At 49.4% G+C, this 15,924-nt stretch overlaps 1 protein-coding gene across 2 annotated transcripts; it reads left to right on the forward strand.

Annotated features, from left to right (window-relative positions):
* The first annotated feature begins 1,869 nt into the window (after window positions 1-1,869).
* On the forward strand, window positions 1,870-13,048 carry DAO (D-amino acid oxidase). 2 transcript variants are annotated; one of them, XM_041003877.1, is made up of 10 exons: window positions 1,870-2,063; window positions 3,162-3,276; window positions 4,870-4,946; window positions 5,543-5,608; window positions 6,622-6,676; window positions 7,385-7,489; window positions 8,372-8,454; window positions 10,097-10,214; window positions 11,131-11,229; window positions 12,917-13,048. In XM_041003877.1, exons 1-10 carry the CDS (start codon window positions 1,870-1,872, stop codon window positions 13,046-13,048), a joined length of 1,044 nt encoding a protein of 347 aa, XP_040859811.1. The 2 variants fall into 2 exon arrangements, with proteins under 2 accessions (XP_040859811.1, XP_040859812.1); XM_041003878.1 differs by lacking the exons at window positions 10,097-10,214; window positions 12,917-13,048 and having other exon boundaries at window positions 11,131-11,146.
* The last annotated feature ends 2,876 nt before the right edge of the window (window positions 13,049-15,924 follow it).

Genomic DNA, 15,924 nt, shown 5'->3' on the forward strand with positions numbered 1-15,924 from the left:
CCTGGGAAAACAGTTGAGGACAGTCCAAAGCCTTGGGACCTTGCACCTGCATGGGAGACAAGGAAGAAGTTCCTGGCTTCAGGTCAGCTCAGCTCCATCTACTGTGGGGCGTGAACCAGCTGATGGAAGATCTTCCTGTCTGTCTCTCCTCTCTGTAAATCTACCTTTCCAATAAATAAAAAAACAAAAAAACCAAACAAAACAAACAAAAAAAAAAAACAGGAGTGGTTGTCTCCAAAGATTATGCAGGCAGCTAGAAGGCCCTGAGAGGGGAAATGACGCGGCCAAAGTCACACAGAAGTGAAGCCAGATTTTGCTTTTTCTTCTCTTCTGTTCATCCAGTGTTGCTTTCCAATGTGAGTTTTAAAGTGCTAGAGATTAGCAGGGGGGTTTCTGTGTCTTGGAGGCCCGCTGTGGTGCCAGGTCTTGACTAGAATCTTTCGTTGAACTTGTCATTTTATCTTCAGGATGGCCCCATGAGATGGGGGCAGCGGTTACCCCTTTTGTGTGAAAGAGGAGATTAGGTCTCTCAAAGTAAATCATGGATGACAAAGGAAGGGTAAAACCTGGTGGGGTTTCCCCATTTCCCCCAGACTCACAGCTCTAGGAGCAACCTCTTTCTGCTGGTTGGTTGTATCATTGACTTGGCACCTGAGATCCTGACAGAGTCCAGTTCTTGCAGACTGAAGCTGCTCCCCTCTTTGGAGAAGTAGGCCACGTTGAGAATGCCCTGCCGCTCAGGGCCACAGGCCCCAGTTGCTAGGAGTCAGGGCACATGGGAAGAGAACTGGGGGGAAAGTTGAACTTGGCCCTTCTGGACACAGGCAAGCCTCTTGTTCTGTCTCAGCAGGAGTTGCCTGCTATGCAGGGCAGAACAACTTCAAGGTCAAAAGCTATTTCAAGGTTAAAAATTTCCAGGTCTTGTCCATGCAGAAAGGGCTCTGGCCAGCCCAGCATCCTGAGGTAGGCTGAGATCTGTGCCAGAAGACAGAGCATGAGGCATAACCTGGTTCAGATGTGCTGCCAGCCGAATCAGCAAGGTGCCAGCTCGGCATTTAGGAGATGTACAACCAGTGGCTGTTATGTTTACAAAATTGCTTGCTAACTGTGTGACCTTGACCACTCTGCTTTTCAGTTTTCTCTTTTTAGAAATGGGTCAATGATTGGGTCTGGTGTGATAGTCCAATGGTTAAAGTCCTTGCCTTACATGTGCTGGAATCCCATATGGACATCGGTTCTAATCTCAGCAGCCCTGCTTTCCATCCAGCTCCTTGCTCATGGCCTGGAAAAGCAGTCAAGGATGGGCCAAGGCCTTGGGAGCCTGTATCCGTGTGGGAGATTCAGAAGAGGCTCCTGGCTCCTGGCTTTGGATTGGCTCAGCTCTGGCCGTTGTGGCCACTTGGGGAATAATCCACAGCCAGGAGCCAGGAGTTCTTCCTGTTCTCCCACATGGGTGCAGGGCCCCAGGGCTTTGGGCTGTCCTCAACTGCTTTCCTAGGCCATGAGCAGGAAGCTGAATGGGAAGTGGGGCTGCTGGGATTAGAACCGGCAACCATATGGGATCCCAGCGCGTGCAAAGCGAGGACTTTAGCTGTTAGGCCACCATGCCGTGCCCGTTTTTTTTTTTTTTTTCCCTCCATTCCCAGGGGACAGAATGTCTAGAAATGCTCTCCAGTGCATCACTTGCCAGCCATGGGACCTGGGGCAAGTAGCATTTCCTCTCCATGCTTCAGTATTTGTTCACACAATGGGAATAATCCTCTTTACTACTGGGAGGTGTTACTTTGTAAGTCGTCAGCTGATGATAGCAGTGGTGGTGACAGTGGTGGATGTAATGATGACCTTTCCTTCTTCCTGCAGGCCAGTCCCATGCGCGTGGTGGTGATCGGCGCGGGGGTCATTGGGCTGTCCACTGCCCTCTGCATCCACGAGTGCTATCATTCGGTCTTGCAGCCGCTGGATGTGAAGGTCTATGCAGACCGCTTCACCCCGCTTACCACCACCGATGTGGCTGCTGGTCTCTGGCAGCCCTATCTCTCTGACTCCAGCAACCCACAAGAAGTGTGAGTGTGGGTCCCACAGGGGGCACCCTTAGGGGGAGCAGCAGGGGGCTGAACCTGCAGAGGGTATGCCTCGTTTCAGGGTTCCCAATGGCAGGACGAGCCCTTGGTGGAAGTGCCCCGTTAACACAGCATAAGGAAAACACCAGTAGGTAGTCAGCCCCTGCTCGGTGTCTGGAACTAGGTGCTAGGCACCTTTACTTCCATTCTTCCCTACACGGATGGCTGTCAGCACTGGATACATCGGTGAGTCTGGTCTAGGTCCCAGTGGGTGGATCAATGCTTGATGCATCAAAGAAGTTGCAAAGATCATCATGTCACGGTTGAGACTGCCAGCTCCTTCAACACACGAGGCCTTCCACTCGTTGTGACCAAAAAGAAAGTTTGATGCTGCTCACTCCCATTAACTCCAAAACTGATGTTCCTAATCAGTGGACAGTGATCCCTGGGCTGGCTCCTGCCATGCCATGGCTCTGCTCTCTCTCTCTCGGTGGCACCCAGGTCACTGTTTTCACCAGGTGGTGATCACCAGAGGAGTCCACATTGGATCACATGGATAGAGAACAGACTGACTCCATAATACAGATGAGAAAACTGAACCTCACAAAATCCAAAGTTGGAGGTAGTGAGGGTAGGGCTTCCATATGGATGTCTGACCCTATGCTCTATTGCCTTCCATTATTATCTCTTGGAGACTCTTGATGCCTATTGGCTAGAATATGGCCATTTGATGATCCCTCATAGACAATGAAACTGAGCTATGTACCGAGAAGGAAGATGAAAATGATTTCAAATCAGTTGGCTCACAGTCTCCAAAACCAGATCCATGCTTTCATGAAGTCATCTACCATGTCGTCCCCAGTCATTACTGCCTTTCAAATGGTGGTGCTGGGACACCTACTGTCTCTCCCTCTACATCCTGTTGATGGGGAAATATTGGCACATTCTCGAGGGGTTGACCCCCAGGAGATTGGGCCACTGCAGGAGCAACCATGTGGTTGTCTGGATTGGGGGGTCCCATGGCCCCAGGCACACTGTCTTCCTGAGGTTGTCACCCAGCTCAGAACACTAGGTGATAGGAATGCTGGGTGACTCTTGCAGGCACTGGAACCAGCAGACTTTTGACTACCTCCTGAACCACGTCCATTCCCCCAGCGCTGAGACGATGGGCTTGGCCCTCATCTCGGGTTACAATCTCTTCCGCAATGCTGTCCCGGTAAGTGTGGGTCCTTGGCCACTGAGTTTCGGGGGCTGGTTGGAGGGAGGCAGACAGAGCCTGGATAGGGACCCTGAACCTATAAGTTCAAACAGGCAGCAAAAATGGATAAAGTATTGATTACACTCCACGCCCCTTTGCCAATGAGAACCAGAGATTCACCTAATCCATTCTATCACCAGGAAGTGTCATTTTTATCCATATTTTGAGGATCAAAAAATGGACTCAGGGAAATGGAAAAACTTGCTCAAGGTCACAAAGAAGAGCTCTCTCTCTCTCTGCCTTTTAAGATTTATTATTATTATTATTATTATTTTATTGGAAACGTAGATTTACAAAGAGAAGGAGAGACAGAAAGATCTTCCATCTTCTGGTTTACTCCCCAGATGGCTGCATAATTAGAACTGAGCCAATCTGAAGCCTGGAGCTTTCTTCCAGATAGTGCATTTGGATGAGGGTCCCAAGGCTTTGGATCATCCTCCACAAACAGGGAGCTGGATCAGAAATGGAGCAGTCAGCACATAAACCAGAACCCATGTGGTATCTTGCGTTTAAAGGTAGAGGATCATCCTGTTGAGCCATGGCGCCAGCCTGGTCACAAAGCTCTTCATGGGCAAAGCTGAGATGTGAACCCAGGCTGTCTGCAGCCACATGGTGCCCAGCATGCTCAGAGGAATGGAACTGGGGAGAGGAGGGGAATGCTAGGGCTGCCTGGGGAGGGTGCCCCTGGCTCAGAGTCCTCTGATCCCTCTTAAGTTCATGCAGTTGTTAGGTCTCTACTAGGCTTTATCCACTTACCTATTACCTTTCTAAAGAGCCACCAGACAGACCCTAGAGCACAGACACCCAGTCTCAGAACAGTGGGAAGGCCAGGCCTCCAGCCAGGGGTCTGTCCCGGGTCCTGCTGCCTCTGACTCTGACCACTTGGTGGCTCTCAGTGTGGCCTCCTTTCCCTCCTATTTCCGATCTTTGTCCCATCATTCACCCTTGATCTTACTTTCACCCTTATTTCATAAGAACCTCCAAACATTGTCAATTTAAAAGACCCAAAGTCAATTAAAAGACCCATTTAGGGGGCTGGCATTATGGTATACTGAGTGAAACTGCCACCTGTAGTTCCAATCTCCCATACAGGTAATGGTTCAAGTTCTGGTTGCTCCACTTCCTATTCAGCTCCCTGCTATTGTGCGTGGGAACACAGCAGAAGATGGTTCAAGCGCTTGGTGCCTCCAATGGGAGATCCAGAAAAAGCTCCTGGCTCCTGGCTTCAGATCAGCTTAGTTCCAGCCTTTGCAGCTATTTTGGGAGTGAGTCAGCAGATGAAAGATCTTTTTGTCTCTCCTCAGCTCTAGAAATCTGCCTTTCCAATTAAAATGTATAAATCTTTTTTAAAAAATCTTCTTCCAGTAAAGATAAATAAGTCTCAAAAATAGAATCATATCCAACTTAATGAACTATTCTGAAGATTAACTGCACCAGTTTAAGTACAGTGTCTCACACCCAGAAAGTGTTCTGTAAGTTTTTAGCATTATCATTGAATTCTACCTATCCTCGGACTCCCCAAACTTCCCCTACTCCCATCCGCCTTCTCAGGACCCTTTCTGGAAGGACACAGTTCTGGGATTTCGGAAGCTGACTCCCAGAGAGCTGGACATGTTCCCTGATTATAGGTAAGAACATTGTCACGGGTAGAGGAGCTGAGGCCCCACAATTCAGGCAGAGCTGCCCCGAAGGCAGCCAAGGATGGAAGCCCCAGTCCAGCTCGTTCAGTGAGACCGTTGGTCCAACTGGAGGAGACGAGAGTGTGGGGTCCCAGACCTCAGGCTCAGAAGCTCCACCTTGCAACTGGCTTGGCAGAGGAGAAAACGGAGCTTCAGAGAGGCGTCTTGGCTTGCTAAGATCATACAGCCCACTGAGCAAAGCGGGATTCCAATCCTCTTTGTGCGGCTGTAAACACCTCTCTCTCTCCCTGATGCCTATCTGGTCCTCTTCCCACTCCATCCCCTGCTTGACCCTCCTCCACTTCCGCTCATCCAAATCTCCACTTGCATAGCCCGCATCAGGGATGACTGTCTGACGGACACTTCTTGCATTGAGTTGAAAACTACGTTTGCCCTTGAATTTCACTCCGTAGTTCTGGCCCACCCCGTGGGGAGGCCATAGAACCACACTGTACCTACTTGTACTTAACAGCCCTCAAATAACAGCTCTGATCTTGACTTGATGCCCACCCCTCCTTTTTTTCTTTTTGCCTGTGTAACTTTAGCTACGGCTGGTTCAACACAAGCCTGGTCCTGCAGGGGAAGAGCTACCTGCAGTGGCTGACTAAAAGGTAAGAATTTCCGCTGTGGCTTGTGGAGGGCATCTCCTGGGGCAGAAGCAAAAGTGGAAAAATACCAGCCAACCCCAAGCTGAAGAAAGCTCAAAGTGGGATCTCTCCTTGGTCCTGACTACTACTATTCCTGGTAGAAGTGGGGCTTCCTGAACCTGATTGGGCATCAAAAACACCTTGGCAGGGGCCTGGCATGGTAGCCTAGAGGCTAAAGTTCCAGTGGCCCTGCTTCCTATCTAGCTCCCTGCTTGCGACCTGGGAACCCTACACCTGTGTGGGTAGGCCTGGAAGAAGCTCCTGGCTCCTAGATTCGGATCAGCTCAGCTCTGGCTGTTGCAGCCACTTGGGGAGTGAATCAATGAACAGAAGATCTCCCCCTCTGTCTCTCTTCTTACCTGTATATTGACTTTCTCGTAAAAATAAACAAATCTTTTTTTTAAATATTTATTTATTTTTATTAGAAAGAGAGATGGGGGATCTCGGCGCATGCAAAGCGAGGACTTAAACCACTACGCTATCGCGCCGGGCCCAAAATAAATAAATCTTAAAAAAAAAAAAAACCTAGGCAACTTCCCCATATGATATCTGTTAACAACCCACTATCATCCCTAATCTTTATGCAATAGTTTTAAATGGATTCTCTTAAGGTTTACAATCACATCATTAGTAAACTGTAGGTGACCTTCTATTTTTACCACTAATTGATACAGGTGCTAATGGATGTCCTGTCTTAATTCTGACCTTAATAGGAATCTGATAGTGTTTCAGGTTAACAGACTTTACCTTGAAGAATGCATCGATATTTATATTCACATATGTATTTGGTAAATATTTATTTAGTATCTGAAAGGCAGATTTTATAGAGAGAAGGAGAGACAGGGAAAGAGATCTCCTTTTCACTAGTTCAGATCTACAGAAGGTTCTTTGGGGGCGAATGTCCCCCAGGCCGCCCTCTTGGACAGATGGCATAGAGAACTGAATCCTGGACTTTTCGGTGTGTCTGATCCTCCCAGGTTAACAGAGAGAGGCGTGAAACTCTTCCAGCGCCAGGTGGAGTCTTTTGAGGAGGTAAGCCACAGGGCTATGGGGCATGGACCGGAGCAACAACTCTGCTTCTTGTTGTTGGTTTGGTGGTGGAAGTGGGGGGCTGCGTCTCTGGCTCCTGGGGTACCCTAAGTCCTGCACCCAGTCTCTAGGCTTTTTCTCAGTCCCAGAAAGAGTCAGACAGTCTGAGGGTGGAAGTCTCTGGCTTAATGTGGATGGCAGGAACAAAAGAGTGTGGCCTCACGCTGGTCCCTTAGGGGCTAATTTATATGTAACTTGTAGAGAGCTTTATGGAAAGATTCTTTTTTTTTCCCCCCCCATATCAGTTGCATTCCAGCCTCATGGTCCAAGTACTTGGTTGTTTTCTCTTGACTTCTGGGCTGATGTGTCTGCCAAGTGCAGGCCTGCAGCTGGCCCACGTCCACAGTCACAGTTCTGCTTGGAGCAATAGAAAAAACAGCAGCCATCACCAGGCCCTGACTTCCTTCTACCCCAGCACCTAGACAGATGCTTGGTGTGCGAAAAGTGCTCTGCACTTGCAGCTGCTTGTATTAGACAACAAGGACCTACCCACACTGGATTGGCTCTGGAGCGACACCTGAGGAACAAGGCTCACTCATTCTCAAATGCTGAGATCTTTCGCTGCTGTCCCATAGCTCCTGGGGCAGGAGGAAAAGAGCGGGACAGGGTCTCCCAGGGGACTCATCCCCCTGCCCTGTTGGCTGCTGTCAGGTGGCAAGAGGAGGTGCTGATGTGATTGTCAACTGTACCGGGGTATGGGCAGGAGCGCTGCAACCAGACCCTTTGCTGCAGCCTGGCCGGGGGCAGATCATTAAGGTGAGTGACAGGTGACGCCTCTCGTTTTGCTGGGTAACCTTGTTCTGCATGCTTACCCACTCCACAAGGGAGAAGATGAAGCAGGTTCATCTGTTGGAGGAGCCTGCACAGAAGGAAATCCCCATGGGAAAGACTCGACAACCTACCGATGCTCAGCCGAACATTCTTGATCAGGATTTCCTCTTGATAGCAAAGTCCTGATCTACATGTCAGAGTTGCGCATGCCTGGAACGTAACAGGAAGAGCAAACATCTGGGACTTTTTTTTTCTAGTGCCACACAGCGGTCTCAGCACTCACTGATTTAGTCCTTACCCCAGCCCTTTGAGCCCTCCTATTATTGTGGTGGGCTTACAGAAGAAAAAAAAAACTGAGACCAGAAGAGTTACGAGATATGCACAAGTTCACATAGTGGTAAGGGGAGGATTGGGATGAGAACCCAGGCTGTCTGGCTTCAGAGCCTACACCTGCAATCACCTTTTCTTGCCAAGCTGTGCGTGTGGGTGCGTGTGTGTGAGTGAGTGCCTATCCCTGGGCTTGGGCACATGCATGTGGATACGTGAGTCCACAGCTGCATTGAGATGGGCAGGTGCACACATTCCTACGTGAGCTAATGTGAGTACACACTGACACACACGTGCTGGGGCATTCAGTGACATTCCTAGAGACATGTGGGTGATTTGGGGAGCGAAGGGGCAGCTAATCAGAGTGGCTCTTTCTGTGAGAGACAAGCAGTCAGGTGTGGACTGGGCCAAAGAGTCATGAGCGGGCTAAGGAATTGGCATGGCTACTCTTGTTCAATGTCTGGCTGCAGAAGGAAGGGAGGGCAAGCTGGTCTGTTGATCCAGTGCCCCGGATGGGACTGTTCAGTTCTCAATCCACAGGTGGAGGCCCCTTGGATGAAGCACTTCATTATCACCCATGATTCAGAAAGAGGCATCTATAAATCCCCATACATCATCCCTGGGTAAGAACTGCACTGTCCCAAGGGCACCTGGGACACCCTCTTTGTGCACCTGCTGCCCGCTCAACTTCCTGATGTTATCCCTGCCGTCCTTTTCTTCTAATGTTTTCAAGTGCTTTGGGGCCACTGCACCTCTCGGAAGGCAGGACTTGGCCTTGGTTGGGCTCTGTCTTGAACAGTCTTTGGAATGGCAGGATTGGGAGTGGAGGGGAACCGGAGACAAAGCAGTGGGTGTGACAATGGTGGTGATACTGAATGGTGTCAATGGCAACAATGCAAGTGGGGCTGAGATGAACATTGGGGTGGTAGTGATGGTGTTCATGGAGATGGTAACCTACACTGATGCTGTTATAGTTTGCAGTGGAATGGTGGTGGAATTTGCAGTGGGATTGTGGTGGGAAATAGTATTGCTGTTGGTGGAGAAGGTAGTACTGATGGAGTGAGGGTGTTGGTGTAGCTGGAGGGTGTGTTGATGAAGATACCATGTTGACCAGGAATGCTATGGTTTGGATGTGGTTTTCCCTCAGAGGGGTCATGTGCTGATGGAATATTTTTTAAGATTTATTTTTATTGGAAAGGTAGATTAGATTTACAAAGAGAAGGAGAGACAGAAAGATCTTCCATGTGCTGGTCTACTCCCCAAATGGCAGCAATGGCCTGAGCTGAGCCAAATTCAAGAGAAGAGCCAGGAGCTTCTTTCAGGTCTCCATATGGGTGCAGTGTCCCAAGGCTTTGGGCCGTATTCCATGCTTTCCTAGGCCACAAGCAGGGAGCTAGATGGGAGCTGGGGAAGTCTGGGTATGAATCAGCATCCATATGAGATGCCAGCACTTTCAAGGCGAGTATTTAGCCACTGAGCCATTGTGTCGTGTGTGTGAATACAGTGAGGACTGGCAGTGGGGATGGCAGTTGGTGCTGATGGATATCAGTGATGGTTATCCCAAAGGTCAGGCTAATGGTGTGGCTGCACTGACATCTTGATGATGATGTTAATGACATGATAGAGATGGGTAACAATGGTCATTGGGGTTGAGAATGTATTAATGGTGGTAGTGAAGGCAATGGTGGAGATGGTATTTTTGATAGAGAGAATGGAATTGTTGGTGATACTCATGGTGGTAGCAGAATTGGTGGTGGGGTTGATGGTGATGCTTTTAAAATATTTATTTGAAGGGCAGAATTACACAGACAGAGAGAAGGGAAAAGAGAGAGGTCTTTTATTTGGTGATTCATTCTCCAAATGGCCACAATGACCAAACCTAAGTTAGGAGCTTCACTTGAGTTTCCCACATGGGTGTCAGGAGCCCAAGTACTTGAACCGTCTTCTACTGTTTTCCCAGGTGCATTAGCAAGGAACTTGGATTGCAAGTGGAGTAGCTGGGACTTGAAGTGGTATTTATCAGGAATACCAACACTACAGGTGGCAACTTAACCCACCACACCACAGCACCAGCCCCAGTAGTGATATTAATGGTGGTGATAGAGTTAGTGACTGGTATTGATGGTGATGTTCATGGTGGTAGCGAAGGATGGCTGGGTTGATGATGTTGGTTAGTGAGCAGAGTTGGTGAGCATGTGGGTTAGCTTTATTCACCTTAAAGCCTTCATTGTCCTTTATCTTTTACCCCTCCTGATTTTTGTCTAGGCTCCAGGAAGTGACTCTTGGAGGCATCTTCCAGATGGGAAACTGGAGTGAAGCCAACAATATTGATGACCATAACACCATTTGGAAAGGTTGTTGCAGGCTGGAGCCCACACTGGAGGTAAGGTGGGGTGGGGGGACACCAGCGCCCTAGACCATGTTGATCAGGAGGACACTTGAAGATGGGATTATAACCCCAGTGGGGAAATCAGGGCAGACTGATCCAGGAAGGGGTTGTGAAACACACCAGCATTTGACAATGTGCAGGAAGGCCTGGTAGTGGACCAAGGAAAGCTATCTGATCATGGCTAAGGGTTATGTCTTGCTGAAATGACATCTGAACAGCCATCTTCCTTCACAAAATTAGCAGTGATGGTGACGAAAGTGTTAAGTACAGTGATAATGGTGGCAAAGAGGTGGTGACTGTTGGGGATATTGTGGCTGTGCTGGTGGCTATTGGTCCAGGTTGTTAAGCTGCCAGATGGGGAGCTCAGTCCCCTATTGGAGCACCAAGGTTTGAGTTCCTGCTCCGCTTCCAGTTCCAGCTTCCTGCAAATGCACACCCTAGGAAGCAGCAGATGATGCTTCAAATAACTGGGTTCCTGCTACATATGTGGGAGATTGCGTTCCTAACTCCAGGATTCATCCTGACCAGGTTTAACCATAATGGGCATTTACAGTATGAACCAGTCGACGGGAGCTCTCTTTGTGTCTCTCTGTCTGTCAAATAACTAAAACAAATACAAATTTAAATGTTCAGAATTGGTTGGCTGTGGCTGGTGTTGGTGTGGACACAGGTGTGCACACAGGTGGAATAGCTGATGGATGGTGCAGTGATGATAATGATGGCAGTAGCTGATAGAGTGACAATGTGACAACGACTAGTTAAGGTGAATGAGATGGTGCTAGTCTTGCTGATGATGACCTATGAGATGTTAAAAATCAAACTTCTAGGTAGTAACCTAGAAACGGCAGAAAAAAAACCAATCAAGAGTTGAGTTGCTGTTGTGTTGAGTTACCAGCACTTTGTCTTCCAGAATGCAAGGATTGTAGGTGAATGGACTGGCTTCCGACCAGTACGGCCCCAGATCCGCCTTGAAAGAGAACGGCTCCGAGTGGGACTGTCAGACATAGAGGTAAGCTTTCCTGACAAGGACAGCGCTGCTCCTCCAGGTGCCTGAAAGTTCTCTGTCCCACCTGGAGCTTGGCTGTGACTGATCCTGGGTTCCACAGAGCCTCCTTGGTAGGCAGGCAGACAGTGGTAACCAACAGTCTCTCCATGTGGGAAAACCGAGGCACCAGAGTGGCGAAAATAGCTCGAGTTGACACAAGAGGCAGCACCTCTCACACAGAGGTGATGGCTTATTGTAGCCAAGGGAGCTGTCCTGGGGTGCAGGAGTAGCAGGTGGCTTGGTGGAAGTAGCCACCTCCCCGTTAACGCCATCTCCTTGTTTATCTCAGGTGGATTGTGTGCATGTGCTTGTGTATCTGAGTTATATTTATAAGAGGGCACTTCTAGAAATTCATGGAATATACAGTTCAAGGAAACACAAATGCATGCATTGGGCTTAGTAGTTAAGATACGGCTTGGGATGATTGCATCCCATAGCAGAGTCCCTAGGTTCAAATCTCAGCCCCGCTGGCTCACTTTCCAGCTGGGCCAGAACTGAGCTGATCTGAAGCCAGAAGCCAGAAGCCAGAAGCCAGAAGCCAAGAGCTTTTTCCTAGGTCTCCCACGCGAGTGCAGGGTCCCAAGGCTTTGGGCCATCCTCTATTGTTTTCCCAGGCCATAAGCAGGCAGCTGGGTGGGAAATGGAACAGCCAGGACATGAACTGGTACCCATATGAGATGTCAGCATGTTTCAAGGCGAGGATTTAACCAATGAGCCTTTGTGCCAGGCTCTCCAATAAAATTTTAAAAGCTAAAGAAATAAAATTTTTCAAGAAAGTAATCTACATTTCTATGAACCTTTTGAAGCTTCCACGGGTATAGAGAGATTATGTGTACATGTATACGATTGTGTGTGTGTGTGTGTGTGTGTGTGTGTGTGCGCAGAAGGATCATTGTATGTGTATGTATGGAAATGCAATGTATATGAAGAAGATAGAAGAACTGTGTGTGTGAAAGAGATATGTATTAATATGGAGGACTGGTGTGTGCATGTGCAACTAAAGAGGGATCATTTGTGTATGGAGGGCCACATGTGTGTGTATGTAGAGGGTGTGGATGTTTGTGTGGAGGTTGTCTGTGCAGAGGCTTGTGTATAACACAGTGTGTGAGTGTGTGTGTGTGTGCAGACGGGAGAGTTATATCTGGAGTTGAACTCCCCCCTGTGGCTTTGGCTTTGAAGGAAGTAAAGAGGTTTTACCTGCAACCACAGGATAAATCCGTACATTCCAGAGCCCCCCACCCCCTGTCTGGGACCCTTGCTTTGCCACCTTCTGTGGTGGATGCTCATGGGACCGCAGCTGGAGTGGGAGGATGCAGATAATTGGGGAAACTTTGAACAACTTGCCGTGGAGGAAATCTCTGACTTGTCGGCCAGCTGTGAGTCTACCTTCCCTGAGCTGTGCATAAGGGCAGGTTCTTTTCCTAGGCCACAGGGAAGAGGCCAGGGCATCATTCTCCAGTCCCATGAGCAATTGCCCTTTCTGTTGTTGCCAGGGGTCCTGGCCATCCCACCAGGGTGCTGAGAGCTCAGGTGATAACCTGGCTTTGCCCGGGATGCTTCAGGAAGCTTCCAAGGGTCAAAGAGCTTCCTCAATCTTCTTCCACCATTCCCCTCCACCAAACTCAGCCACCTTCTCTCTTGCTTCTCCCAGATCATCCACAACTATGGCCATGGTGGCTATGGACTTACCATCCACTGGGGTTGCGCCCTGGAGGCAGCCAAGCTCTTTGGGGAGGTTCTGGAAGAAAAGAAGCTGTGTAGGATGCCACCATCCCACCTGTAAAGACCATGGGGATCCCAGTCTTCTCCACTAAGATTCTCCATCCCCTGAGCCAACTGATGAATGCACTGCTCTGTAAGAAGCTCCTTACCCTCACCCTAGCTCAGGCTGGTGCCCGGCCTGGAGTGAGCTCTCTCTGATCACTGAGTCTCTCCACCCTCTCTGGGTCAGCTGGGGATTCTTGCCATGAGTCACCAGCAGAAAGGAAAGCTGAGGGTGGTGGAGCTTAACTAACTAGACTCTGGGTTGCACTAATATAATAAAGGTGATGAGAACGTCCATGGTTGCTTGACTCTGTTCTTCTAAATCTATGAAGTCTTTTTGTCCAGAGCATCAGTGCCCATCTGGGAGCACTCTTGAGGAAGCACTGTATTGGATTTTGTTGCAGGAAGTTATAGGCAGAAGTGGGATGGGGAGCAGGCACAAGAGGAGAGAAATGTAACTAGGAATACCATGCCTTACATCCAGGATGCCTAATAGCATCAGCTGTCCATGGAGTGGCCCCATGGGCACCACGTGATGCTTGAGGAGGAGCTGCTGAGGGTAGGGAGGGATACTCCTTCATAAGACCCAGACTTGCCCAGGCAGTCTCCTTGTTTGTGGGAGCACATTTCCCATCTCTCTCATCTTGTTTTTTTAATTAGAAAGTCAGATATACAGAGAGGAGGAGAGACAGAGAGGAATATCTTTCATCCACTGATTCACTTCCCAAGTGACCACAATGGCTGGAGCTGAGCCAATCTGAAGCCAGGAGCCAGGAGCTTCTTCTGGATCTCCCACATGAGTGCAGGGTCCCAAGGTTTTGGGTCGTCCTCGACTGCTTTCCCAGGCCACAAGCAGGGAGCTGGATGAGAAGCAGGGCTGCCAGGACACTAATTGGTGCCCATATGGGATCCTGATGCATTCAAGGCAAGGACTTTAGCTGCTACTCTATCGTGCTGAGCCCAACTTTTTGTCTTCTAACTGGGCATCAGGCTGTGCGCCAAACTCTTGCACACACAAATCCTCATCAATGCCCTATGATGTTGATTTCACAGATGGGAAGTGTGGCTCTGGCTTGGCCCAGGCCCAGCCATTGCAGCCATCTGGGGAGTGAGCCAGTGTATAAAAAGGTCAATCTCTCTCTCTTTCTGATGTCAAATACATAAACAAAAAGTTAAAGAGAGAGAGAGAATCAATCATGAAAGTAAAATGAAAATCTGCACTTATTTCAAAGTTGATGCCCCAGATGCTCTCTCAACCATGTGACTGCCACTAGAGACAGGTATGTGTGTGTTTGTGTGTGTGTCTGAGACTTGGGGAAGTTAGAGCGAAGGAAAGAGACAACGCAGTAAGGTCTGCATCGACCAGTTTCCATCTCCTGACAGCTTGCCTCATGCTGAGAAAACCAGCTGATGTTCCTCTGCTTGGCAGCAGAGTTTTCAATGGGAGAGTTCAAACATTGACACAGATGTGTTCTCTTTAAAGGTCCCAAGTATTTCTGAGACTCTTATTGCCTTCCACTAAAAAAAAAAAAAAAAATTGTGGGTGGGGGTAGGGGTACAAGGGCAGGCTTTTCAGAAGCCAAAGTCTTTCTCAGGTGAGAAAGCCCTCAGTGCCAATTCCTTTGATTCCCAGCCATCGTCAACCATTGCTGTCCACCAGGCCCTCCTGCCTGACCCAGCCCCCACTTCCATGGGGCATGTAAGGGCAAAAGGAAGCTACACAGTTGCCTGGCAGACTGACCAGCTGGAAGGCCAGAGCAGCCAGGCCAAGGTTCTGTGTTGCCCAGGAGAACTCAGCTGGCCAGAAGTAATGAGCGAGACAGCCACTTGGGTTCTAAGGAAATTGTGGACTGCAGGGATAGACAGGGCTGCCAAGCTGTCCCCCTCTGACTGCTGTCCTATAGGACCCAAAGGCCCTGACTGCAGAGACACAGCCCCACGCACAGTTGAATCAAGACCTGAGCCTGCAAAAAGTCAGCTCTGGTGACCTATGCACCTTTAGAGAAACATACTGGCTCTTTGACAGGAATCAGAGTTGTGACTAGTGGCAGCCAGCTGTGCCATGCCCCTTCTCATGCTGGGAAAGCACAGGAAGGCACTGAGTTACCTTGGGGTGAACACAAACGGCAAGACCGGCAGACAAATAAACTCAACCCCTACAATGTCCATCACCAACATGGTTTAATTAGAGATGAACACACACATGCACACGGCATGGGCACACACACGCACATACACACACGCACGCACACACACACCTTCTTTGCAAGGTTTCCTTCCCTCAGAGGTGCAGTCTTCTCTGACTTTCAAAGGGATCTGGCAGCTTCTTGGTAGCTGCTCTAGATCCCTGACCTTCACCGTGCGGACGCTGCACATAACCCAAACCCCAGCAGGGGGTGTGTTCACCAACCTCTAGCCCTGGTCCTTCCTCTCTAGGTCAGCCAGGCCTCCTTTGTGCCCCCTCTCCCCCTGAACAGGGGGCACGTTGCACACATTTGGGACCTCTGATGCCTCCACATCCCACGGCATGCGTGCCTGCCAAGGGCTCCCACTCTGAAACGCCAGAGAGCTGTGTCTGTGCAAAGCCCAAGCTGGGCCCCTACCCCCCAAAAAAGGAAATCAGCTGAACACCAAGGCTCCCCTGACCATAGACGTGGTGGGAGCTGCTGGCTAGTGTAGCATCGTTTTGGGGTAGCATCCTTTGGGTATCCCATCAGACATCTATCTGTGCACATAACAAAAAAAAATCCTCAGCCCTGCCACCCGGGGTGAACCTTGATTTTTTTCCAGGAATCACCTCAAGCCTGACCCAGGAAAGGATCAGAAGAAAAGCCTGGCATGGCCTCTGCTGCTTCATCGGGAGTCCTGCTTTGGCCGTGGATTTATCTCTCACCT

This window comes from Ochotona curzoniae, unplaced genomic scaffold (genome assembly GCF_017591425.1).
Source record: "Ochotona curzoniae isolate NIBS_2020 unplaced genomic scaffold, NIBS_Ocur_1.0 scaffold_274, whole genome shotgun sequence".
NCBI classification, from domain to species: domain Eukaryota; kingdom Metazoa; phylum Chordata; class Mammalia; order Lagomorpha; family Ochotonidae; genus Ochotona; species Ochotona curzoniae.